General features: G+C 32.9%; 6 protein-coding genes across 9 annotated transcripts; 3 read left to right on the top strand and 3 right to left on the bottom strand.

Annotated features, from left to right (window-relative positions):
- Positions 1-60: 60 nt before the first annotated feature.
- On the top strand, positions 61-3102 carry sip3 (septin interacting protein 3). Its single transcript, XM_069126486.1, has 8 exons — positions 61-538; positions 661-753; positions 856-1008; positions 1071-1361; positions 1434-1648; positions 1770-1987; positions 2064-2469; positions 2552-3102. Exons 1-8 carry the CDS (start codon positions 410-412, stop codon positions 2850-2852), a joined length of 1806 nt encoding a protein of 601 aa, XP_068982587.1. The 5' UTR covers positions 61-409; the 3' UTR covers positions 2853-3102.
- A 1925-nt stretch (positions 3103-5027) lies between these two features.
- flfl (serine/threonine-protein phosphatase 4 regulatory subunit 3 flfl) lies at positions 5028-11490 on the top strand. 2 transcript variants are annotated; one of them, XM_069125869.1, is made up of 6 exons: positions 5028-5492; positions 5925-6265; positions 6430-8028; positions 8108-8259; positions 8340-8742; positions 8847-11490. In XM_069125869.1, exons 2-6 carry the CDS (start codon positions 6068-6070, stop codon positions 8931-8933), a joined length of 2439 nt encoding a protein of 812 aa, XP_068981970.1. In that variant the 5' UTR covers positions 5028-5492; positions 5925-6067; the 3' UTR covers positions 8934-11490. The 2 variants fall into 2 exon arrangements, with proteins under 2 accessions (XP_068981970.1, XP_068981969.1); XM_069125868.1 differs by having other exon boundaries at positions 5028-6265.
- A 1328-nt stretch (positions 11491-12818) lies between these two features.
- Positions 12819-15795, bottom strand: LOC138186243 (cilia- and flagella-associated protein 36). Of its 2 annotated transcripts, none has more exons than XM_069125880.1 (6): positions 15693-15795; positions 15310-15606; positions 14849-15024; positions 14584-14774; positions 14101-14461; positions 12819-14003 (listed from the first exon to the last, which is right to left on the bottom strand). In XM_069125880.1, exons 2-6 carry the CDS (start codon positions 15416-15418, stop codon positions 13737-13739), a joined length of 1104 nt encoding a protein of 367 aa, XP_068981981.1. In that variant the 5' UTR covers positions 15419-15606; positions 15693-15795; the 3' UTR covers positions 12819-13736. The 2 variants fall into 2 exon arrangements, with proteins under 2 accessions (XP_068981981.1, XP_068981980.1); XM_069125879.1 differs by having other exon boundaries at positions 15689-15766.
- On the bottom strand, positions 15625-22883 carry Lhfpl (LHFPL tetraspan subfamily member 5 protein). 2 transcript variants are annotated; one of them, XM_069125882.1, is made up of 7 exons: positions 21598-22883; positions 20941-21113; positions 20464-20687; positions 20178-20372; positions 17078-17165; positions 16652-16806; positions 15701-16585 (listed from the first exon to the last, which is right to left on the bottom strand). In XM_069125882.1, the coding sequence occupies exons 3-7, from the start codon at positions 20678-20680 to the stop codon at positions 16353-16355; spliced, it is 888 nt and encodes a 295-aa protein (XP_068981983.1). In that variant the 5' UTR covers positions 20681-20687; positions 20941-21113; positions 21598-22883; the 3' UTR covers positions 15701-16352. The 2 variants fall into 2 exon arrangements, with proteins under 2 accessions (XP_068981985.1, XP_068981983.1); XM_069125884.1 differs by lacking the exon at positions 20941-21113 and having other exon boundaries at positions 15625-16585.
- A 64-nt stretch (positions 22884-22947) lies between these two features.
- Positions 22948-25596, top strand: Prp38 (pre-mRNA processing factor 38). The gene is made up of 3 exons (XM_069125881.1): positions 22948-23234; positions 23416-23783; positions 23864-25596. The coding sequence occupies exons 1-3, from the start codon at positions 23071-23073 to the stop codon at positions 24235-24237; spliced, it is 906 nt and encodes a 301-aa protein (XP_068981982.1). The 5' UTR covers positions 22948-23070; the 3' UTR covers positions 24238-25596.
- Mon1 (vacuolar fusion protein MON1 homolog) lies at positions 24253-27369 on the bottom strand. The gene is made up of 7 exons (XM_069125873.1): positions 26959-27369; positions 26448-26770; positions 26125-26368; positions 25736-26020; positions 25472-25662; positions 25282-25384; positions 24253-25198 (listed from the first exon to the last, which is right to left on the bottom strand). Exons 1-7 carry the CDS (start codon positions 27229-27231, stop codon positions 25058-25060), a joined length of 1560 nt encoding a protein of 519 aa, XP_068981974.1. The 5' UTR covers positions 27232-27369; the 3' UTR covers positions 24253-25057.
- Positions 27370-27645: the final 276 nt, after the last annotated feature.

The raw sequence follows: 27645 nt of genomic DNA, 5'->3' as shown, positions 1-27645 counted from the left end.
TTATTCATCGTTCCACCAATCACACTTTACCGTTTGTTCCATCTGGAATTGTCAAGTAAAAATAATACACGTTCGCCGTTGCAAACAAACAATACAACTATGACACGAAAGTTCTATTTCCTCCGTGAAGTAAAATTCATTTCAATATTTAGATAATAAAGGTGTGATATATATGCACACAAGGTCACATTTAATGATTGTTCCTTTTTTTATTATATAAAATATCGTGAAAATGTATTCATTGATAGCAAAGTTGATAGTTTTGAATGTTGTCGTTATGATAGCAGCGCCTCGTTTATTCTAGTCGGATCTACAGCTGTTGATACGTAAATTGTTGGTGAAATAAGTGTCAGTGAATATAACATTCGGAAAGAGCAGCCTTTGGGCTGAAAAAACAATATATACAAAGATGAGAGAGGCTGGAATAATGTTAATAAGCACAGCATTAACATGTGCTGTGATAGGCAACGCGTATTATCAAAGAAAACAGTTTTATCCAACAGTAGTTCACATAACCAAATCCAACCCTAGTATGACGGTAAGTTTCGATGTTTTCTTTTTAAGATTTTCTGTTTATAAACGTTATATTTCATTATACATATACATATATTTCTGAATGTTCTAACGATTCTTCCGTTTGTTTTCTCATGTGAAATTTAGGTAATCTATACACAAGGTTTGATTCTAGTATTTATGATAAATGCTTTCTTTCGAAAGATATTTTTTGGTACCCTGCGTGCTGCTGAACTTGAGGTAAATATATAATGTATTAAGGTTAAATATATAAATATAAATATATAAAGGTTAAAAAATGTGCGTATAAATATACATATACTAAGAGTTATTTCTTTACAGCATTTGTTGGAAAAAGTATGGTATGCAGTAACTGAAACTTGTCTAGCATTTACAGTATTTAGAGATGATTTCAGTCCAAAATTCATAGCACTATTCACACTTCTTTTATTTCTGAAATCATTTCACTGGTTGGCAGAAGATCGCGTAGATTATGTAAGTAATATGAGTAACTTAATATAATTTCATATATAATATTTTGTTTCATTTATTTTCAGATGGAAAGAAGTCCTGTAATAACTTGGTTATTCCATCTTAGAGTTGGTACTTTATTGGCATTACTGTTTGCTATAAATTTAACCATGATTCATTATGCATATAATACAACAGCAACAAAAGGTCCCTCAGTGCAACTTGTTTTTGGTTTCGAATATGCCATTCTCTTAACTGTTGTATTCAATATTAGTGTAAAGTATATATTACATACAATAGATCTACAAAGTGAAAATCCATGGGACAATAAACCAGTATTTTTGTTGTACACAGAATTAATAATTGGGCTGTTGAAGGTGGGATAAAGTGATAAGATATATTCATTAAATATTTATAAAGTCATCGATTTAATATATCTTTTCTTTTAGGTTATTTTATATGTTGCTTTTGTCACTTTGATGGTCAAATTATATACTTTACCTTTGTTTGCACTTCGTGCAATGTATTATACAATGAGAGACTTTAGGAAAGCATTCCACGATATTGTAATGTCGCGTCGAGCTATCAGAAATATGAATACATTATATCCAGATGCTACAGCAGAAGAATTAGCTGCTGCTGATAATGTATGCATTATATGCAGGTAAAATAAAGTTACTAATTCATTAAAAAATGTAACTTCGCAGAAATATTGATGAAACATTAAAAATATACTACATATTACAACATTGTACAACATTTAATAAAAATATACAACATTTTAGGGAAGAAATGGTGTCGGCAAGTAAAAAGTTACCTTGTAATCATATTTTTCATACTGCCTGCCTTCGTTCTTGGTTCCAACGTCAACAAACGTGCCCCACATGCCGTTTAAATATTTTAAGACCTGTTAATAATAATCAAGGAAATAGGCAACAAAATCAAGCACAAGCAGGACCACAAGTGCCTCAAGCTCCACAAGCACCAGGATTTAATCCAATTGGTGTGTATATGTACGGTTATTTTTACGTGTCCACATTAAGAAAATAAATCTAATGTTCATATATTATTCAATAAAGTTCAAGTTCTCCCAGCATTTTGGGCTGGGATGCAAGCTCCAGGGGCACCGGCAGCTTTACAACAACAGCAGCAACAGCCACAACAGCAACAAGTTTCAAATGCGACAACACAGCAACAACAAGCTCAAAATAGTGGGCCAAATACTCCATCAACCTCATTTCAAAATATGGCAGCTAGTGGTGTACCGTTGTTTCCACCACCATTCCCAACTATGGTACCGTTGCCTCCTATTCCTACGCCACCGCCGAACCTTACAGAATTAAGCGAAGAAGAACTTAGAACAATGGAAGGTAATTTACGACAAGCCGTTGAAGCTAGAATACAAACGTTGCAAAGAGTTCAGCTTCTATTAGATGCTGCCAGTGCTATGATGAACCAATATCAAACAGCAGCTGTTACTGCTAAGTATGTACAAGTTTTTTTGTAGCTTAATAAAATTTAAAAATAACGATTAATATTGTTATTTCATAACACATGTTTATTGCAGTATTCCAGTGCCAACTGCAACAAATAACACGAATGTTACAACAGATATTTCTTCAATGGCAAAACAAGGAACATCTAAAACTGCATGTCCTGAACTTAACAGTGAGCAACCGCAAGATAACGCTGAGATGAATGTTCCTACTGCAAATTCTCCTAATGATAATGTAAATACGTTATCAGGCATAAACGGTAATGATGTAACTCCAGAATCATCAATTAGGAATGACACGGAATCTTCAAGTGAACAAGAAATGCTACGAAGACGTAGGCTACAAAAATTTTCAGCTCATAAATGTTCGTAAAATTATGTGATAATTTGTGTAATATAATTGTACCTTGATCAATAACAGGCCTGATTGCAGATACAATTGATATTCGAAAAAAGATGTAACAATTATGATTAAGAGCTTGAAAGTTGAAGTTGATACTATGATATTAATAATCACAAAATATCAAATAATCATTTAAAGGAAATAATATGATAAATTTTCCTTTTCTTTCTTTTTCTTCGCAAATTATTTTAGGAGCAAAATATTCATGAAGCAAGTCATGTAGATTATGACTAGTTCTTATTCCTTAAATACTATGCGTGTATATATCCTTTCTACGATGTGTTTTTCCGATATATTTCATAAAAAAATAATTTTTGTATCGATTAAATTGTTTCTGTATGCTTTATCTAAAAGTGATTTTAATTTATCATTTTTATCCTACAATTTTTATATCATAAAATATAACTTATATAAAACATCCTATCAGTCTTGTTTGTGCTACATACAGGCTAATGTACAGATTTTACTAATTATTACATATTAAGAATGTTTGTATCTGTACATGGGAGTGGTAATGTCAGTTATTATAACGTGACTGTAAAATAATTGTTTTAAATAACTCTCATTATGAGTAATAAATTTATCTGTCTATTTAGTAGTGCTTTTGTTTCCATCATATAAATTTGTATACATTTATAAATTTGACATATGCAAAATTATTTGTAATAATTTTGAACAATAAACACATCAAATAAGATGACAAAAATAAGTACAAAATAAATTATATCATTTATAGGAACAAATTAATACGAAGTTCCAAGATAACTATGAATGTAATTATTTTAAATTTAAAAATAGATAGTATATATATGTGTATAAATATAATTAATAAAAAATATATATAGGTACAAAAAAATACACACATATATATATATATATATAATTATTATAGTTTTTGTTTGCACAAAAGAAAATTTTAAACAGAAGTACAAGTAAAAAAAAAAGAGTATTACATTTATTTTAATAAATTGCGATGTTAAATTTTGATCTAAATATAAAAAATTGATAAACAATACTTCGCGTTTTATAACATTTCGTTACTCGTTAGCAAAATAGTATGATATAATTAATTTCCCTCCAAAGGGAATTGCAAAAATATTCATATATTTCTAAAAGCTATCATATACATAATTGTGATCATAACATCTATAAATATCGGAAAGGATATAAATAAATAATCATTGTTATTCATTAAATGTTATCGATCAGTGGAAAGATAATTATAACCTTATTTTTCCATACTGGAAATGCGCAAACTCGGTAGGACTGTAATATAGAGATCAAATCCTATTGTGTAAATGATTACTATTTGTAATTTAAATTATTATAGAAAAGAGAAAGGTGTATTAACGTTTTAAAAATATAAAATTTTAAATCATACAGACTTCATAAAAAATTTCTACTGCTACGTAATTATTTATAAAATGATAAGTATTTTTGTTAATATATGTAATTTTTTGCATAAAACATTCTAATATTCAATTTTATTTCAGGTATTTGAATATCTTTACTTTTTCTTCATAATTTTGATCAAATGTATTCTTTTATTTTTTGTGCTTTAATTTTCGTTTAATTGATGTAGTTTAATTAATTTGCTGATAAGCATATATGTTATATATATATATTCAATGTACAAATATACAATACAATATTTAATCAATTGTAAATATTACAGTATTATGTTTTTTTATATAAATAAAATCTATGTAAAATAATTTTATGATATGATATATCATTCAAATATCATACAAAATATCTATATCTATCTATCTACCTATATGTATATGTGAATTGAAAGAACACAGAATAGAGAAAGTAGAAAACAAGAGAGACATGAGATAAATAATACAATTTTGTGTAAAATCGCATCAATTTTTTAGTAGTAACAGTGAAATGAACTAAGAAATTAACTAATATACAACATAAGGAATGAACTAATATTGATTAAGGATGCAGAATGGACAAGTGAATGATATCAATAATTGAAACGTTTAATTAATATATCAACAATTTAACATTTCATATTTAATCTTGAATTAGCTTAAGGACAGTTTATATATTGTAATAATGAAGGTAATGTTCATTAAAATACGGTTCTTTCATATTACGCGCTAAAGTCCTTGAGATACACGAGGCGAACCCCGTAGCGCGTTGTTGTGATCTAACATGGCGGAGTGTAGTGTTGTGGCTGCTCAGTGTCTATGTCAATTTTAGAGTGATCTTGCTTAATAAGAAGGAAAGGATTGCAATGGTCGATGATCGCGATATCGAAAGAAATCGAGTAAAGTAATCGTGTACTTATGAGTATTTCTATTACAAGAGGATTGAGTTTAATTTGGGTTTGGTTTCGTCGCGGGAACCGTACACAGCGGTGAGAGAGCACGCAGAGTGCAGTCTTCCCAGCAACAAAATTTTCTCCTGACCTTCTACAGACAACAAGCTGGTCTATCCGAATGACTCAACGGACAATCGAGATTTAATCGCGTTTCTTATACACTACACGTGATAACGAAAACGTGCACGACGTAAAGTTTTCCCGCGCGTCCTGAGAGGTTTTCTTGGCGCAAGAATCAGGCTTATGCAACGAAGAGCGCATAAACATCTATTACGGTAAACAATCTTATCCCGTCAATCAAACTTGAAGGGATGTGAACTAAATGACAGATCATCATTGCCCGAATTATATCTTAATAATTTTAGTAACAAAACTCTTAATATTTGTGTAACTTTGTTAAACGAGGTCTTTTATAGAATTAGTGGGAAAAACTAAGAAAGGACATATAGGCTGATGAAGTCTGTAGAAATTGTCAACAATTGTTATTAGAAATGAATAAAGATCCCTTATGGTATATTTGTTAATTAACAATTACTTCATTTGTTTTACCCAAGCTATTTGGAAAAGAAAATAATCTTATGTATGTGAATCGGAACGTTAAAAGAACCATATATATATTTAAAGGTGTCTTTGTCTTGTAGAATTAATGTTGTAATAAAAAGCCTTAATGGGTTACAAAGGAGTAACTGACAGATCGATATATGCAGATTTCAGTGCATTTGTCGATATATCAGAGAGTTGAGAATCATTCATAAGTATATCTAAAAAGCCAAAGAGTTGGTGAAATTTAAAGGGATGCAAGGTAGCTGGTGATATTATAAAATAGTGTGTATAAGTTAATTTTTACAATATGACGGACACACGTAGAAGAGTGAAGTTATATGCACTTAATGTTGATAGACAATGGGATGACCGTGGTACAGGTCACGTTTCTTCTTCATATATAGATAGACTGAAAGGAATTTCACTTTTAGTCAGAGCAGAGAATGATGGTTCAGTTTTGTTGGAAAGTAGAATACTACCTGATACAGCATATCAGAAGCAACAGGTAATGAAATAATGAAATCATTATAAATTTTTAATTCAATATTTATTTAAACAACCTTTCCATGTAACATAATTTTAATTAAGAGTACAGTAAATAATATGTGGAGAATCAATCAAATTATAAAATACAGAAATTATAAAACACTATTTGTTTTTTTATTTCAGGATACTTTAATAGTTTGGTCAGAAGGAGAAAATTTTGATTTAGCCTTAAGTTTTCAAGAAAAGGCTGGCTGTGATGAAATTTGGGAGAAAATATGTCAGGTCCAAGGAAAAGACCCATCTGTTGAAATTACCCAAGATATTGTTGAAGAATCAGAAGATGAACGGTTTGATGATATGTCTGATGCTGCTCCTCCAATAGAATTGCCTCCGTGTGAGTTAAGTCGACTGGAAGATATCAATGAACTCATAGGAAATTACTTATCTTCACAAACGAGGAAAGATAAATTAGCACTGGCTTTAGAATCAGAAGGCTATATAAAAAAACTATTAAATCTGTTTCATACTTGTGAAGATTTAGAAAACATTGAAGGATTGCATCATTTGTATGACATATTTAAAAATATTTTCCTACTTAATAAGAATACATTATTTGAAGTTATGTTTAGCGAAGATATCATTTTCGATGTTGTTGGATGTTTGGAATACGAGCCAACATTACCTCAGCCAAAGAGGCATAGAGAATATCTTCGACAGTTAGCCAGATTTAAGCAAGCAATTCCTATTACAAATGCTGAATTATTAGCTAAAATTCATCAGACGTATCGAGTTCAATACATTCAGGATGTAGTTCTACCAACTCCGAGCGTATTCGAAGATAATATGTTAAACACATTGAGTAGCTTTATATTTTTTAATAAGGTCGAGATAGTGACCTTGATACAGGATGATGAGAAATTTCTTAGTGAACTATTTCACCAATTAACTGACGAAGCAACATCAGATAGTAAGAGACGAGATCTAGTTCTTTTCTTAAAAGAATTTTGTAACTTTTCTCAGAATCTACAACCACAAGGAAAGGAGGCCTTTTATAAAACTTTAACAGCACTTGGTATTTTACCTGCTCTAGAAATTACTTTGGCAATGAATGATGCCCAAACAAAAACAGCCAGTATAGATATATTGACTTATATTGTGGAATATTCTCCAAGTGTTGTTCGAGATTATACATTGCAACAAATAAATAATACAGAACAGGACCAAATGTTAATAAATGTAATAGTTGCTCAACTCGTTGGCGACAGTGACCCAGAGTTGGGTGGAGCTGTACAATTAGCTGGTGTATTACGCCTGCTTCTTGATCCAGAAAACATGTTGGCTTCCGTTAACAAATCAGAAAAGACTGATTTCTTAAATTACTTCTACAAGAATAGTATTGGAACATTGATAGCACCATTATTAGCAAACACAATTGGAGAACGACCAGCAAGAGAGGATTATAGAACAGTACAGCTTTTAGGATTGATCTTAGAGTTACTATCATTTTGTGTAGAGCATCATACATACCACATTAAGAATTGCATACTGAATAAAGATCTGCTTAAACGAATACTGGTTTTGATGAAATCAACACACACGTTTTTGGTATTGTGTGCTTTAAGGTTTATGAGAAAAATTGTAGCATTGAAGGATGAATTTTACAATAGATATATCATTAAAGGGAATTTATTTGCGCCTGTATTTGATGCATTTGTGAGAAATAATGGTAGATATAATTTGTTGGATTCTGCTATTCTTGAAATGTTTGAATTTATTAAACTGGTAAGCACGCATGCATACTATAAAATCTTTTATAAAGTTGTATGTTTTATTTCTGAAACATAGATTAATTTCATTGTAGGAGGATATTAAATCGTTATGTTCGCACGTTGTTGAAAATTTTTCGAAAGAATTGGAAGCAATTGATTATGTACAAACATTTAAAGCTTTGAAATTAAGGTATGAACAGCATCAAGACAAGTTAAAGGATCGGGACAGAGCAGCTCTTGACAGGTATATTTCTGTTAACGAACGACATTTATATGAATTATGAAATTTTTAGTAACATATACTATTTGATTGTGCTTGTTTAGCGTTCCATCCATATTGAGAAATAGTCGATACAGAAGGGACCAGAGACAGTTAGATGAAGAGGAGGAAATGTGGTTCAATGAAGAGGAAGACTTTGATGAGGGTGAGGCGGTCGTACCCGCAGCAGCAGCAGACCTTGTGCCTCCGGCTTCTGCTAAGAAACAGTCATCAACATCAAACTCTGCGCTTAATCCCGCCCTTGCAGATTCTAAAAGTCATCATCAGCAACAGCAGCAACAACAGTCCGTGTTGAACAACAATACGGCTAACAATAACATTACCTCGCAACAATCACAAATCAATAACACTACAACAACAACAAACGAATCTCCTATTACTTCGGAAATCAATCCAAATTCAACCATTGGCACAGTAGAGAAAGCTGGAACTGCACTATTTAAGAAAGTAATGTCTTGTTTCATTTTTAAGAACATATATCTATGAAATTATGTCCTTTAATTAATTTAAAACACATATTTAATAATGCTAATGCTAATAACATCTTTTAGGGCTTGGTCGATTATGAAGGAGATTCAGACGAAGAAGAGGAGGATACGGAAGTAACACCATCTCCAAAACGACAAAGATTGTCATAGTAGGCAAACCGGAAGAAAACTGAGGAATTTGTGATTTTTAATTGCTGCTATACCATTTCTGGCCCTTCTACTTGCACAGAGAAATCGACCGAGAGAAAAGATCGTACTGTAAACCTTTTTATAACAGATAAAGGACTATTCTCTTTAAGTGAATGGACGTAACGAGGATACGTGTTTACAATGTGGTGAAAATGACATACCTCTTTGTGCTTGTGTGTATAAATGTACGAAAGGATCGGTATTGAACGCAGGTGGGTGAAAGGGTCTAAGAAATGGGATATATATAATTAGGATTAAAAGAAAAAAGATGATGAACCAATGCGATATAAAGAAAGAGAGAACTTTCTTTAAATAAGACATGATCATAAAATTGTGGCATAATATTATATGACCACATAAGTGTTAAAAATAATAAGATTTTAACAAGAAATAGTCCATTCCACGTTGTCTGGAAACACCCCACATACTAGAAGAAATTATTTCACGAATAGGCTAAGAAACTCTAGCCAGGCCTAGTGGTTCTTATAAATACAGAGTTTCTAAGCGTGTGCTTAGATTCATGTAATAACTGAAATTGTGACTATACGTCATATTTACATCTATTAAGAAGAAACTTATTATGTAAAAAAAATCACATGTAAAAGTACATGATGTACCGCACAAAAACAACTAAGTGTTTTGTTTTGCCATCCATAAATTTTCTTATTCGTGTGATGGGCAATTAAGACCTGTCCCTAAAGGGGGTCAGACATCATGAAACTTTATCCAATTTAACGGAAATAGTATTTAGTTTGTATATATATGTATATTTGTAACGATTGTAAAACAACCTTTCGTGGGTAAAGCAGACAAAATGCGATTCCTTTACAAATTCAGTTCCCAATTAAGGTTCTTTGAACGAGCTTTTCGGTTGTCAATGTAAGTAGTAGAAATTGTACAATAAACATATTTGATTTGTGTATATTTACCAGTTTGCACTTCATGTCCGCAATTCACTCCTCGATGTAAAAAAAAAAGTATATGTGAAAGTGTTTTGCAATCTCGAGTATTAAATATAAACTATAGTATAAATTATTCGTAACTAATATGGGTAAGAATAGAAGCTTCGTATTATTGTACTTTGTAAAGAAAAGATAAAAAAAGAGGAATATTAAGTATATATATCTGTGCAAATTTATCCTTGCAAGATTTTATTATGTATAATATTTTCTCTATTGTCTAGTTTCGTCTAAATTATTTTCGATATAAATGTCCCCTTTTGTTTTGTAACAAAAAGAAAGAAAATGCATAATAACGAAGTATTGAAATTTTAAAGTCATCAACGCCGATAGAAATCGTGCAAACGATACTCAGTAAAAGATTATTTTTGGCGCGTTAATGTCATATCAAGATCGAAACGGAAGTTGATTGATCTACATCAGCTCCAGATAAGAGTATCTACTTAATTTTTTAACTACTGATACACAACCGAGAATGCTGGTATTATAAGAGTCCGAGCTAACTTCCCTTTTTTGATTTACGTCAATATGAGTCTCCTTAGAACATTTTTTCATTTCCTATCTCGTTTTTTTAACATTTAATATTGTTTCAGAAACGTGTGCCTCCATATCTTGGTTGAGCTAACTCAAACAAAAGAGGAGCAGAAGTATTATAAGCTACTGTATAAATTTTTCACGTTGTTCTCCCACATACCCTGAACAGAGTTTCTAAGACTGCTTTAGACCTGTATATGTATATTGGACATTTTTCGTAAATACCACACATACACGTACCGTTTATGTACACATATACATATATATTAACTTATGATATTAAAAAAAGATGAGGAATCTTAGAAGTTAATTCGATCACGGAACGCAAGCGAAAAAAACCTGTGAATATCAAATTAGGCAAATTCGCTGGAGCTGAGTGATATACATGTTGTACATAAGAAGAAAGAAAAAAATGGAAAAAAGAAAAGAGAAGAGTGTAACTTGGATTAACCATGAAATAAGGAAGAGAAAAAGAGAGGGAGAGTATGCATGAGAGAGAGAAAGAGTGAGTGAGTGAGAGTGTATGTGTGTGTGTGTATGTGCGTGCGTGCGCGCGCGCGTGTGTGTGAGCGAGAGAAAGGATAAGAGTGAAATGTAGGAAAAGTTAACAATTAATTAATTAAGAGGATATCGAGTAATGTTATTCTTTATGTGTTTTACATAACATTCGTGATTTATTCGATAATAACAAGAGACGGGAAAAAATGGTAAAGATCTTGCATTGAACGTGCTTTAAAGAGGTCTGTAAGTAGGGGGAAGAACACTGAAAAGAAAAACAAAAAATGAATCGATATCTAATTGTAAGTGATACTAGAGTAAACAGTGCGATCGTAAATGCTATGAAAGCTAAATTTCATACCCACACAGAGACATTCACATGTACACATGTATTTCACATTTGTTCATTGTCATGCGTCGTTCTCATTGCTATTGCTTTTCCTTAATTTAATGTTCATTGTATCCCGGTGCTTCGAGTCGTACATGTATAGCCAAAAGAAAAAAAAAGAAAAAAAAGAAAAGAAAAAGGAAGAGATGAAATCGTCGAGTGCAAGTTTTGAATTTATATTATATTTCTCAAAGAAACGCGTTATTCGAGTATTCGAAGATTAGGAAAGAAGAAGTTCAATTAATCTTTTCCTCTTTTCTGTTTTATTCCAGCTTTCTCTTCTTTTAATATGTACGAGTTAATTGCCTTTCCTCCCCCCCCCCATATTTCGCTTTTGCAGTCGGTTTAAAATTTGATGAAATTGATTTTCTCTGGATCAGGAAGAATCACGAAGTCGATTTTTACGATTATATATGTATATGCATTCATATATGTACATATACATATATACACATACAGTTTAATCTAACTGTTGAAAATAGTAAATAGTATGTAAATACTTTTTTTGTGTTTTCTTTCAAATTTGAAGAAAAAAGCAGTGAAACATTTCATGTAAGATCAGCGCTGGCGGAAATCGAGAAATCTTACAATCGTTATAGTTCGATGTAATGTCGTACGATATTACATGATATAAAAATAAAATACCACGTGTTAAGAATATAATACGTTTTAATTATATGTACACATATTACACACACACATACACACACAGTCAGAGGGAGAAACACCTTTTTATATGAGAAGTTATTCGTAAAAAATGAAAAGAAAAAGTCATGCGAAGTAAGAGCAAGCATGAAAGGAAAAATTAACAGAGGAAACTTTGGTTTGATGTGTAGTATGGTAATAGTTGAATGGAAAATTCAGTGGCAAATGAAGATTTTGCATTTTATTCTAGTGAAGTATGAACGACGATTGACTAGATGAGCTAAATAAGATGCGAGCTAAATATAAGTGGCGGAAGGCGAATACCGAAAACCACCAATTTCTATATTTTTTAATTGACCACATGTTTCGTAAGTTATATTTTAAATTAAGTTTTCGAACGTTAGAAAACTATATGATGAATTTTGAGTTTTGCAAGTACCGTGTTTTCTACCAGAACGAATTTATTTTACCTTTGTTTCAGAAGTGTTGAATTTACTTTATTACGTTATTAATCAAATATTAAATGGAGTTAATATTCGTATTTCGCCACGAAATTATTTTGATCTTTATAATCGGGCAGGTAAAAAGGAAAAAAAAGTAAGAATGACAATTGTGTGTTACATGGAATAGAAGTATGTTGTAGAAATGCGAAGAATATTTAATTAAATAAAACTGAAAATGATATAGAAAGAATTGGTCGATGAACGGAGTCATACTTACCTCATAATCAATGTTTAATCGCAAGGAATAAAATGAAGGAAGGATATTTCTTTGTATGAATGTAATTGTCATTGATTTTTCAGTTCTAATTGTCCAATTGTGATTTATACAACTTGTGCTGTTAGATAATTACATGTAAAACAGATTTTTCAGCGTATTTATACCTATTTTTTCTGAAAGCATTTTTTAAAAACTGTGTGTTACGTTTTTTACGTAAACTTCGCATTCTCTTCTCTTTGCATCGATCAAACGAGAAATTTGATGAATTAGTGTATATAAAAGGAACGAAGAAAGAATATCGAAAGATTTACGAATGGAAATCATTTCGTCTATGAAGTGTATGTGAAATATTTAAGAAGTAATTATTCTCTTTTTGTTTTTTTTTATTCATATCACTCGTATCCTCTTAAAGATCTATACAAATTGCTATTACAAGAATCCTATGCTCTTTTTTTTACTTTTTTTCATGTTTCAGATTATGAAATTTCTCTCACGGGTAAAACTAGTGGCGATGATGCATGATGATCGTGCGAAATTCATCGAACGACTGAGAGAACATAATGCAAGTGACCTTAAGAAGTTGTTTATCATTTTATCGGTATTCACAAGCGAACATATACTTATACCCAAACTGTAACGATATTCGTCAGACTTATTTAAACAAAAGAAGGAAGAAAAACGATACAGTAAACATTTGGAATTGTATAAAAAAGAAACGACTTATACTCTCTTTGTTCTTGTTAAACATACTCATTTAATCTTATTCTGCTACTAGGTTTGATCATTTTAATTCTTTCAATATATGTAAACGTTGTATCCATGTAAACTTCTTCGCTATCTTAATACTATAACGTAACGTCTATAAAAAGGAAAGCTGATGCAGCTGTATAAAAGTTCGCTGTGCATGAAATTTATCAGAAAAAAAGGAAAAAAAAAGAGAAGAAAGAAAGGATAAAATATCAGCATTTTATATGGATAAAACACCGCCGTCCCGATCTCTTTCGTGTTAGAGAATCGTTATTATTGGCTCGTTTGCTTACGCACTACCTCTGCTTGGAGGCGAGCAGCGAGTACTTTACGTACTTGCAATATGGACGGTTCCAGAGGTTCCGGTAATTTTAGTTCTTGTTCTCCTTTGATCGTGGCTTCCGCTACCGATCTCGCGGAACTCGGCCTCGATGGATTCATTTCCAATCGTTGACTTCTTGCTTCTTTCTTCAAAGCTACCAATTTATCGCGTCTGGCTTTTAAATATGCCTGCCTCTTTCTTATGTCTTCTTCTGATATCTAAAATATTAATAAACATCTTAATGAATTTGATTTAATTATTCTTATATATATGTATATATATATATATGTATGGTTAGGTTTTTTTAATGGATACATTTGGTCCTTCTGATTTTGATTCGTCCGTGGACATAGAATCAAGAGGAACCACTTTAGGGAACCTTGGAATATCTGCTTCTTCCTTCTTTTCTTCTTTCTCCTCCTCCTCCTCCTCCTCTTCGTCTTTCTCTTTGATTTTGCTTTCGTCGTCTTCTTCTTTTTCTTCATCTTCTTCCTTTAAAAATGACTGTGTACGATCCCTTTCAGGAGTATTTTCCTCTTGGGACGCTTTTAGAGCTTCTGCTAACAATGCTCGTTCGCTGTTATATTTAGCTGTTAAACGCTCATGTTCTTTGATCAACGAAGTTTCCGACGATATGTTCTTGTCTTCTTCCGAATCATTCTCCAAAACGTGTTTTCTGTACATTTTTCTCTAATTAATTTAAAATTGAAGATCACAGAGAGAGAGAGAGAGATATTCGAATATTCAATTTGTTCCTATATATAAATAAAAATGACCAATTACCAGTTATACACTTACTGAATAATTTCTTCCATGACTAAAGGATCTTCATTCAATACACCTGCTTCATACATAAAAGATGCAGGTGTAAGACCATACTTCTGCTCGATCATATTCAAAGCTTGCAGTTGAAGCTCTAGATTCTTTTGAATCATCATTCTTTTAAATATCTCATACTCGTTCGCCGCCCATATTTGCTCGAACAAGTTCTGAAACAAGTATCAAAATTAATATACATTGTATGTGATTTTCTGTCTTGTGTTCAAGAATCTCTTTGACTCGCCTGTTGGAATTGTATAGGCATTTTTGTATACTTATTCACTGTACAAGCGTACTCGAATTGCTCCGGAGTGATCCCCATGTCTTCCATGAAACAACCAAGCAATAAGTCCACCAGATTTTTGTACTCCTGATATATCTTTTGATACTCATCATTTTCCTCGATGTCCGCTTCAAATACTGTAAAAAAAAAAGAAAAAAAAGCAATAAAAAGACAAAATAATGGAACAAAGTATAGCGAACGCTTGTGAGAAAGCAGAAGGTTCGTTTTTACAATTTTTAGTATCGTGCTCGTATTTCGAATAAAAATGGCAACTTCTTTTCTTATAATATCTCGTATAAATTTAGTAGATTTAAAAAAGAAAAAAAAAAGAAGAATTTCATCTTAAGGAGCATCGGTCTTAAAGAAGAGATAGAGATTATGGACTACACAGAAAGGTTTATTGCGAAAGTATCTCGACTTACTGAGTGACTTCTCTTCGATGAAAGTGATCAGAGGCGCGGACCAAATTGGACCCTGAAGAAAACCAATCAGGGAATCGAAGACCCAAGCGCTGTCGTCTTTGTCGTTCATTCTAACGCGATACGGAGGATTTTATTTTTACTATCACTAATCGATTCCTTTGGAATTTTCTTCGATTTCGTCGAAACAAAGTTTGTGATACGCATACGTATTATTGGTGTCTCCTTTTAAGCGTAGTCATAGTTACCATACGGCAAAACACTTTACTTTAGACTTGCGCGAACGAACAGAAGCGATATCTAAAATAGATAGAAATCTACACGTTTGAATTTTCTTTATTAAAGAATAACATTTTTACAGGATAGGTATAATATTAATTACATACAAAACATCCTTGATTCACATTCTGGTGTTCTTTATTTATTATACGCAACTTGCCCGTTATGTAAGACTCTCCCCGTTCTGTAAAACAACTAATTTATGTTACTTGTTTATAATAAAAAAAAAAAAGATAGAGAGAGTGTAGTACCACTTTTTGTAAGTTCCTAAAATAAGATGATGTTCTGTTCTGTTCCGTTCTGTTCTGACAATTACATATCATTTATTCGCTAGGAACGAGAGAACAAACATATATAATATATTATACATATGTATATATATATATATATATAAAACTACCTTTAATTACATGTATAGAATATACATTGCAAAGGGAAACGTGTTCACAACGCGTTAAAAATAATTACGTTAATGTATATACAAAATACAAAAGTATTACGAATCGACAGGATCTCGCTCTCTACAGACTTTTGAGATTTCATAATTTAACATAGCAATTATTAATTCGTATAAAATTATAAAATAATTATAAAAAAAAGAAAAGAAACGCTCGTCTATAACATAAAGGAAAGATATTCGATGATATTATTTACAGTGTTTGTTCTCGTTTCTCATAGAATTATAAAAATACTAATAAGAAAAGGAAAGCATACTTGTGATAGTATGATAAACTATGTACAGCGATATAGTCACGATCTTCGGTGATCTACAATTGAAAATTATGTTGAGAATGATTCAAGGTATTCGTCGACATCGTATGGGCCGGGTGAGATGGCGCTGGTGTGTAAAGACTATGATGTGAATGAGATTTCGCTCTGGAGAGTTCGCTGTAGCGATCTTGTTCTGGTGGAGCGACCAAGAGCACCGGCCGCAAGGAGAGGGATTTTCGAGAACCAGCGACACTCTGCGCCTCGTTCACGTACCCTGGGTTTACTTCACCTAAAACCAGATTATTTTGTTAAGAATAATTCGTATAGTTTAATTCGTGTAGAGAAAGACCCATACCTTTGTACAAGGAACCGTTGTTGAAGGGTTCAGGTTGAAGTCTGACGTGCCTGGACGCTAGAATAAAAGCGAGCGCGGCCAAGGTAGCAGCATCTAGAGCCGCGATTGCTGCTAACGGTATCGCCCATCTAACGGCGCAAGCTCCTGGATTGTATCTGTCAAATAAAATTACCGATATGCAATAACATTTTTATTAAGATCCAACCTACAAAATAACAAGATAATACTCGTTACGCAATTGGTAAAGTAGCTCGTTATTATTATAGTAATTAAGTATCATAAAAAGTACCATCTCTTAGAGTTAACGTCGCTCTACTACATATTTAGGACTAATGTAAATTTTGAAATTGAGAATTATCATGCATGTATAAATGATTTGAATAACCATCTTCTATTCATTTGTTAGGAAATTTAATTTTCTGCTACCTGGATGCAGCGGCACCGCAGACAGCTCGAATTAAAGGTGAATCCCAGCCCAAGGGATAAATGCAAACTCCAATCGCCATAGATATTGCTGAAACAAACGAAAGAGCATTATCTCTCGAACAACTATTCCTCGCTAGCGATAATTACCACTGAAAATGGTAATACGGTAAATCTTTCAATTGCTAAAGCTATTCACATCTTATACTCGAATCCTACAACTTCCTTCTTGAAGCTATAGTTCATTGAACGTGAACATGAGTAACGTGGCTGGCATTTCAGTGAACTATCTTTCTTCGCGGATGTTCTGTGCTAGAGGTCAGCAGTGAAAGGTACCAATCTTGCTCTTTTCGCGTTCATTAATTCTTCATAAAACAAAACCACATACACCGAGAAAAATGAGGTAAAAGATTCGAAAGGAAAAACTTTATCGATCGAAATTAAATAGCAATAAAAGTACTGTTAAAATTTTAAACAACTATAAATGATAATTTTGAAATAATTTAATAGAGTTTCAAAGTATTAGCAAACAAATATATTTCCGAGCTTTTCGTTATTGGAATAAAATTAATGAAATAAAAAATAGATAGTCAGAATTAGCGCAAGTCATAGCGCAAATTATTACGATCGTATTCTACGGAAAGTTTCCATTTCCGATTCGCCGTATGATCATGATATATGTATGTATTATACCGTACGCTAACAATCAGTTTCTGGGTGAAACGTTTCCCTCCTCCCGTAGCCGATTCACATTTCAATCGCTGACTTTCACTGTCGGCGTACGAACCAGCCACGATCGCGAGTAATACTACCTTCGATCAATAATAATGCTATTTACAGTTTTTCATCTCTATCATCAATGATCTCGATTCTTACGTAAAGCTTATTTCCTCTTCAAATGTCTTCCGGTTATTTATATTTAGTACGTTAACTTTGAAAGAGGATTCCTTCTGAAGATAATTAAAAAATATAAAGGAAAAAAATTGTAAAAAAGAAACGCGGTTTATTTTTTTACGGTAGTACATTAAAAATTAAATTATCTCGAATGGACAACTTCTTAAATTCTCTCTTCTTTCTTGATTAGTGTTGAAAAAATTTCACTTTCCTAAAGGGTATTATAATTTTTTAACAGTCGATGAAATGAAAATTCCATAGAAATAAATTTTGAAGCTTGCTAGAGCGAATGATTGCCTATGAATAAACATTATGTGTAATGGAACCTATGATCCCGTTTCAGTGCTTTCGTATGAGCTGCTGTCTCGTTCGTATCGATTAAAGATTAGAGAATTAAGAAAACTTTAGTCGAACTAACCGGACTCTGAGTAATTAAGCGCAAATATTATAAATCGCGTAACTTGTTGCAGGATAAATCAAGTACGTCAATGTTCTTTAACTAGGTCAACATCGTACTGACGAGTATTTTAGATCCACTAAATATCGTATTTAATCGTTTTAACCGGTATCGTCATTTCCATCATACTATAAAAATATTTTAATGGACAATTTATAGAATCGAATTAATCCTAAATAATATTATGAAATAAAATTCACCCCAGGAGAGGATTTAAAAAAGTTATTATAAAGAAAATTACTTCTTTTCATTTTGCTTTAAATTGAAGTAACTTACTTTAAGTATTTTGTATAGCTTTGCATATTATACACATTGTATACTGTACACTTGCATCTCCTATAAGTACATCATAGTTTAATCCTAACAACATTTCTACAACATTTCTAACAAAGACGCCATAACCGAATACGTTAATTGCAGAGGCATTGGTCAACCGGTAAACTAACTGTCTCCGGTTATAACGGTCTATTCTACATTTCCTTCTAAAACAACATCACCCTCAAGTTCATAAAAGGATGAGTTTTCTCCTTAAATTCATGTTTCCTAGTGATACGTTTGGGTCATCGATACATCAGTAACATTTGAGGTAAATCTTGATTCGTAAAATACCGAGACTCTTTCGTTATAACGTTATTGTATTACGTATTTCGCAAGCACGGTTTCGCGGACAGGAAGCGCTTTCTACTTGCAGAAAAACACAATTTACGGTAAAGAGTTAGCTGTTGATCGATAGGAGACCACGACAGTCTACGTTCATAGCAATCCTATATACAGTAATATTCTGCTAATCGATCACGTATCGGCTAATTAACGAGACAGGCAGAGTTCTGTGAAATCTGATTATATCTGCCAATACGCTATTTTCAATTAAAAGAATTAGTTGAAATAGCGACAGCCACTATTAATAAGTTACTATCGTACTTTATATTCATTCTATGTAGATAAAATCTAAGCATTTCAATGCAAATTTCAATTAGTAGTGTTTAATCAATTAGTAATAGTTAGTAAATAGTAATACTTATAGAAGATCAATTAGTTACAGATTAAGATAGGAAAACAGAAAATGCAAAAACACAAAAGGAGAATGTCGAATGGTACAGTATTATGAATGACTATTTCATCACGCTAACGGAACTCGAATTCTTTTTACTGTATAAAATTTAGTTGACAAATGAGGTTCGCGTAGCGCGTAGAGGGGCGTGCAAAACGAAACGATTGCATCACTCCTGACTCGGTAGCCTCGGTGCATCACCGCAATTTTCAGCTACGTCGCAATGATAAGGTATTACGCGGACGATTACGGCAATAGCCCGCGAGAACACCCGGTTGCATTATACTTTCTAAAGTGATGCTCAATTTTCCTTCTTTTTTCCCCTTTGAGCTCGGTGATTATGCAATGATTACGCTTGACTTCTTCTTTTAATTTGTCACAATATATGTACACAATATAATGCGATTCAGATTGGAGAGATTAAATGCAGCCATTTCGTAAAACATGCATTTTCGAATCATCCTAATCATCTTTCGTGTTCTTTAACATCGTATTACGCAATGCACGTATTCTCACTTATTGATAGTTGTATCAGTTTCGTCACTGGTATTGAATGTTATGTATAATAGTAATGCATATTTAATCCAAAATTTGAATCCCTCGAAATGCTGCCATACTTAAAGAATCTTCAAATATTATTATATTCAAGTACCTTCATTCGTACGATACGGTTTCCATCGTCAATAATTGGCAGTAATTACCTGAAACTACTTGCATCCAGGCGCACAGGTAGAACACAGTCGTACTCTGGCAGAAGAAGAAGAGAAGCATCGCGCAAATCGTCAATAGAGCTATTATGACAGCGACGCCGACTAGAATGGTGCTTACTCTGAAGGGAATGTTCGCGATTGTCGACAGATCATCCAATCTGCCTATACATTCCTCGCCCAATTCACCTAGAGGATCAAGCAAAGAAATAATACTAATTAAACGAGTTTTATGAAAAGTACAGTAACGAGATTTGATACTGGGAGAAAATTAATTTACCATTACCACCGTAGCTGCATCTGGTCCAGAGGCCGAATCTTCCTGGATTCTCGTGTTCCAAATCGCCCAGCCACTCCGGCGTGACAAATGCCACGACTCCGATTATAGCGTAGCATATGGTGAAAATACCCCAGAGAACACCGATCGCCTTCGAATTACGAATGTAATTCGTCGCGTACATATGAGAGGATTCCACATACTCTATCTTCGAGCCCATGTTGTCGCTAATGAAATATATTTGTCGATTATTTTCTATACAATTATAGTAACTTTCTCTTAACTACCAAAATATGAACGTTACGATGAAAAAGATTATCAATAAGAAATAAAATATGCGAGGATATCGTAAATATTTCCACCAATAATTTCTTAATGTCTTCAGGCAAAAATTGAGTTTTTCCTAATTTATTGCATGTAGATCGTTATAATCATTACAAAGACGATCTTATCAAAATGAACGAAGACGGAAGCACATACTCCTTCGCCAATAGATTGTCTTCAGCGTTTCCTCATCACCGATCCTGCAGCTTCACGTCGAGATCCAGTGTACGTTCTCACGTTAAATCGGTGCCAGTGCCGCCCGTGACATTTACATCGGAACATTCACCGATCGCCTAAGCAAGGTGCAGCCCGTTTTTCCTTGCAACGATCTATCGATCAGAACGTAACAATACGCGACTTCTGTTAACCGTATCATTTTTCTTATGAGGACTGGTTTGGTCAAGGGCTTATTTTTTTCTCTTGAGTCACAGATCGAAGAGCAATACTTGTGTCGTAAGTGTGATGATCAAAGCACTGTCAGAATTTGCTGATTAACATAGCACCGGTTTGTAAACAGCGCACAAAACGGGGCGCGCTTTTTCGATCCAGTACAAATTCAAAATCGAAACTAGCTCATTGACCACGATCAAAAATTATGAAATTCAAAATTCTGAACATAGCTTATACAGAAATTAAGGCACAATGTGCACTAATACTAATGCATAACACATTGTATTGCATATTGAGAAAGATATAAGGTCCTTAGACTTCTCAGACCTCGAAAAATTAAAACCATTCCAGTTTCATTAGAAAGCTATTGGGTTTGTACACTCCAACTTCTTCGCAAAGTGATTAATTTAATCCTTGACGTACCTTCACCTCTCCCTTTCGCTGAACTTCGCTCAAGATACCTCCAAAGACATCTGTTTCGAATTGTCAGTCACCCAACTTCACTAATTCACTGAATTCTATTCCCTGAGAAACCTTCAATCCTCTTTGACACACTGGACAGGAGTTAAAAAAACAAACTTTGTATAAAACCGGAAGGAATCGAGTGAAATATTTATTTGAAAGAAAGAAACTTGTACGCGCGAACAGGATCACGAGAGGAGCTGGAATCGACGAGGATAGAGAGATACGACGACAGTCCGTTGAATTAGCTCACATAGCTACTGTTAACTACGAGTCGACGCGGCTGATCACCTCGACGAATCGAAAATACGTCTTAAAGGGGACAAGTTATGATAGCGCAGCGTATAGCTCAAGATGGCTGTTCAGGTGAACAGAGGTTGCCAGGTAGATAGAAAGAAGGGGGACTAGCACGAGAGAATGAGACGAGGACTGTGAATGGGGCCTCTTTACGGGCCCTGAGCTCAAGAGAAAGGCGACATCGCTACAGAACATTGGGAGTAGGGATACCGAGTCGTACCACGTACTTCGTACGTGGACTGTTCTTCTTCAGCCAGTCCCTGCTGATATCGAAAAAATAAATAATGAATGCACTGTTATTCCCGCTATTCGTAGACAATATAACATATTTTTAAAAAATATCGATTAAATGAGAAATCTTTTCTAATTCTTCTTTACATGTATAACATCGGTAAACTTCAAAACATTGGTAATGTTATTTAAGCGGTTCATTATTTGTAGTCTTCAAACGATAATGTAGAAAAATCTGAACATACGAGAAGAGTGAATTCTGTAATATAATTTAGTAGTATGTCAGAGTTAATGTCAAAATAACTTACATACTCTTTCACATAATATCGGATTGTATATACATATTTTCGTGATGACGTGATAACAATACTGATCGTACCTCTTGAATTTACAGTACATATTTCCTTTGAAACACGTCCAGGCATTTTTTAATATAAACTGAAATTATATAAAGGGAACTCTGATTACGTACTATTAAGAACCCATGAAATACTAACGATAATATAGTAGCATTAACATACGGATACACGTTTTGCAGAAATGGCCCAATTTTACCTTTTAGTAAAAGTATACTACTTTCCTTGCTCTGATTTCTACAATTTTGAAAGTTAAATGACTGAGAAAAACCACGATTACTTGCGATTTTGACTTGATTACGTTTTTATTAGCCTCCTTTTGCTTCTACCAGGACCACTGTGGGATACATTCCTTAGTATGTATGTATATTTTTTTACAAATATTTGAAGGAAAAATTCGATCAGTTTATATTCATATTTCAAGCAGGCTGTGACCCAAGTGAATTATACCGTTATCAAAGAAATTCCCTATTAAGTGCATTTTATTGCCACCTACATTATCATTTAAGGTATGTTTTGAAAATATTTCTAATCTCCATGCGATTTGAAAATGGCTAATAGAACGGTAAAAGATGCGAAATCTATTAGAGGTACAAATCCGCAGTATTTAGTAGAAAAAATAATTAGATCTCGAGTGTACGATTCGAAATATTGGAAAGAAGAATGTTTTGCTCTGACTGCAGAACTTTTAGTAGACAAAGCGATGGAGTTGAGGTTAGTAAATGTTTATTGTCGAATATATACTCAAACAAATCGTTTTTCTTCGTGCAATCCGTTGTCTAAGTATGTTTGCTGTTGAAACATATTTTATTTACAACTCTTGTCCATACTCGATATTTTTTAATAATTTATATCAAAACATAACCTATTGTGAATAAAAACAAATATATTTTAGATACATAGGTGGTGTATATGGTGGAAATGTAAAACCAACACCATTCCTCTGTCTAATATTAAAAATGCTTCAGATACAACCTGAAAAAGATATTATAGTAGAATTTATAAAAAATGAGGAATTTAAATATGTCCGTGCTCTAGGAGCATTGTATATGAGGTTGACAGGATCTTCTTTAGATTGTTATAAATATTTGGAACCATTATTTAATGACAATAGAAAGTTAAGAAGGCAAAATAAGCAAGGTAAATTTGAATTGATCAACATGGATGAATTTATAGATGATCTTCTTAGGGAAGAAAGATGTTGCGATGTAATTCTACCAAGAATACAAAAAAGACATGTTCTTGAAGAAAATAATGAATTAGGTAAGTCTTTTAAATTTATAAATGAAAATATAAGTATGAATATAAAACAAATGTAATTTAATGTTTCTTGTATGTTATAGAGGCAAAAGTGTCTGCATTAGAGGATGATATGGATGAAGGAATAGAATCTTCAGAGGATGAAGAAATACCTCCAGTCAAAGAAGATACTCGCAAAAGGACAGATGATCATGACAGAGACAGAGATCGTCATAGAGACCGAGATAAAAGACATTCACGTTCCGATAAAAAATCTGACAGAGAAAAGCAAAGATCGAGAAGCAGGGACAGAGACAGAGATAGACGAGAACGTAAACGGAGTAAATCTCCTAAAAGCCATTCATCTTCGCATAAAGACAAGGATAGAGATAAAGACCGGCACAGACGAGACGATAGAGATAGGGAAAGAGACCGAGATCGAGATCGAAGACGAGAACGTGACAGAGCTAGGCATTAAATTAAAACACCAGGGTATGACAAATGTTTTACAGGATAATTTACTTTTATAACTATCAGGTGAATAAAAAAACATTACTGTTACAGCTCTTGAATTCTTTTTATCGTATGTACCGCACTTCGATCGCGATTAACAGCAGTGTGTAACATATACAAGGAATAGTTTTGTATTAAAATTATAGCATTTATCGATATAAACGCTACACAGTAGCTTATAATACCCGTACATTACATGTTGTAAGTGAACGTATTTGTTTCTTTTTAACGTTATACTATTCGTTCTACCTGGAATCATTACTTTTGACTTAATAAGGTCATGAAACGATGGCTGTTGCTTTTACTCTTATTTACAAAATTTCAGAGAAAATTTATCACTGTGATTGTTAACAAAGAACTGTTCCACGATTTGTAAAGTTACGATTTGCTTGTTAAATGATATAAAAAGATATTGTATTGTAAGTAATCTGTTTTTAACAACACAATGACAAGTTTTCTCAAGCACCATGTAATAAAATAAGTTGAGAATGTCATAGCCTGTCTATAAGTGTACTCTACATTACATGCGTAATGTCTTTAAATATATACATACATATGTACCTTTACAGTACCTTTCATAATTAAAAAACAGTGAGCAAAGTACACTATCAATGCATGAAAAACACGCGAATGCATCCTATCTTGAATGCAGTAATTTTTCCTTAACGATTTATAGTTCATCAGATCAATGTAAACAATTACCAAATGATGCATCTCACGTCAATTCAAATTATATCCATCAGATAAACACTTTTGTGTCTTTTTAAAACTGATTATATCGATTTTTAAAATGTGGGTGAATTTAAAATAAATAATCTTTCTTCCTCTTTTTTTATCCACTTTAACAATTTACTCACTGCCTCAATTGCATCAGGTTTTGTTACAAGTGGCTCAAACGTAACATATAATTCAAAACCTAGTGTTACCTACAAGATACATACGTGTTAGTTGCATACCAAATGTACTGTGATAACTTTTATTGTACTACATATCATATAATTAAACTTACCCATGCTAACATGGTTTCTTTATCTAATTGCTGAAATATAAGCTTCAATGGTCGATTGGGACTGTGTAGCCTGTGGTGTAAACATTGATAAAGCCCCAATAATCTACAGAAGAAAAAACACATATCACGCAAGTTTGTCATTATTATAATTTAGTTTGATTATTTTACATTTTTTTAATGTTGCAATTACCGTTCTATTTCTTCGTCTGTTGTATACGGAGGTTGAAATCCAGGACTCCAAAATTGTGCCGTGCTTCTACACTTATATAAAACGTGCCGCATTTCTGGCAGTCCAATGTCAGCAGTTTTAATCGGTAGTTTATTCATGGACTCATTAATTGCTTCTAAACAATTCGTTCGCCTTAATTTTTCTACAATTTTCTATAAGTAAAATTTCTTATTATTTTTTACATTGTTTTCTAAATACTTTATAAAGTTTCATTATATCACCTACTTGTTTTGCTTCAGAAAGAACAAAGAACACATCTCTATCGACTGTGAGCAACAATAAGCATGCCTGACAATCTTCAGCCAAATATGATACATGCCCATGCATATACCCATTGGCATCAAACTTTGGTAGACATATCGGTGTCCAGCTCTCAGCAGTCTTAAGTGACTCTGAACTGTCGACCAAATTTTGTATTATATGTAAATCCACGGGATGTAAAAAAAATTTGTTCATTCTGACTAATGTTACCAATTGATTATTAGCTAGTAGTATTGCAAATACTAAATTCTGCAAAATTTTATATTCCTTTGATTAGTATAATTTACAAACACAGCAACATATTTTAATATAATGTTCATGTCCAAATTTTAACGATTACAGCACTGTAATACCTTTATTTTACCGCATGTTTGAATGATAGTTTGCGTGATAGAACTTCTCATTGAAGGGAGTAAAGGCAAACATTTAATAGCTCCTAGAAAAAATGCTGGTTCTCTGTCCATAAAATTTAATAAGTGATCTATCAGTCTTTCACTACCAGTTAACAATCTTCTTAAGTCAAAATTTCTACGTTGATCATATACTCTAGTTAACTGTGACTGGGTTAACACAGAGATTATTTGATTATATACATATCTGTAACATAACATTCTTTACTCAAGTATCTTAAAAAAGGATGGCATAAAGTATTACTTGTTCTATTATAATTACATACGTTAGTTGTAATGTAAGTTGAGGTACGCTTTCAAGCGTTTTTGAGACTGCAACTAAAATTAATGGACCTTTAACAACAAATACAAAGTTAGTATCTCCTGCATGAACAGATCTAATCATGTCACTGCCTGCTTGGACAAATGAAACTAGAGCCTGCATGACACCCATAACTGTGACTAGTTTATCTTCTGAACTATATCTAGAGTATATGGGTTTCCCTGCTTGGCTTAAAATAAATACATGTTTTTTTTGTGCTAACCATGTTTTACAACGTAAAGGGTCTGAATCAATGCTACTTTGACCTAATCGTTGTGTAACATCATCCTAAAACATAAGAAATTAATTAAGATAAATATACTTCATTAAAATGGTTAATGTAATTATATAACTTTTATCAACACTTCCGATTAATTTCTATCAATTATTAAAAACAACTCTCTTTTAATTGCGTATACTTTTTCCGGATTAAAATACATTTTTAGTGTTTTACAAATACAGGTTATGAAACGTACTAATTCGGAATCATCAAGCGAATTTGTTTTTTGAAGTTCCCGTGAACTGGACGTAGTGGGCGTAGTTGGAATGTCTTGCACATCTTCTTGTATCTCTGAGATAGTGCTCGTTGTGCTTTCTTTCATTTGTCTATCGTCAATACTATTGCTCATCTCCTGCTCATACTCCTCAAAACTGTCGGTAGTGACGAGCATCGTTTCCGCAGAAGCACCAGGTTCAATACCTGGCTCGGGAATCCCATCATCGATAGTAGCAGACTCTTTCGCAGCCATTTTTATAAAAAAAATACTTCCGATCTGCCACTATTTTAAAATTTCTTTTCCCGATTGACATTTAACAGCGATCCATGACGGATTGGCCGCCATTGTTGAATCCGTCTTATTTGGGACAGGACGGGACGGAATTGGACGGAACACACAAACTGTTCAACACTATTGCCAACTTAAGTAAATTTAAAAAGTCACTATATTAGAATTCACGAATGTTAACCGATTGCATTGTTCGTTGGCCACAAATCAGCATCATATTTCGTGTTTATAATCATGTTCATATTTCATTTCTATAAAATCCCAAATGTCTTCTTTTTATTGGATGCAAATGAAATATTGACAACCGATGACATATTTATTTATTTTAGGCACGTACTATTTGATAAGACAGAAATGAAGTGTCTGGCACAAATGAGC

This window comes from Bombus flavifrons, chromosome 13, assembly GCF_040668555.2.
Source record: "Bombus flavifrons isolate JBK064 chromosome 13, iyBomFlav1_principal, whole genome shotgun sequence".
Lineage (NCBI taxonomy): Eukaryota > Metazoa > Arthropoda > Insecta > Hymenoptera > Apidae > Bombus > Bombus flavifrons.
The sequence above is the reverse complement of the archived record's forward strand: the minus strand, read 5'-3'. Positions and strand labels throughout refer to the sequence as shown.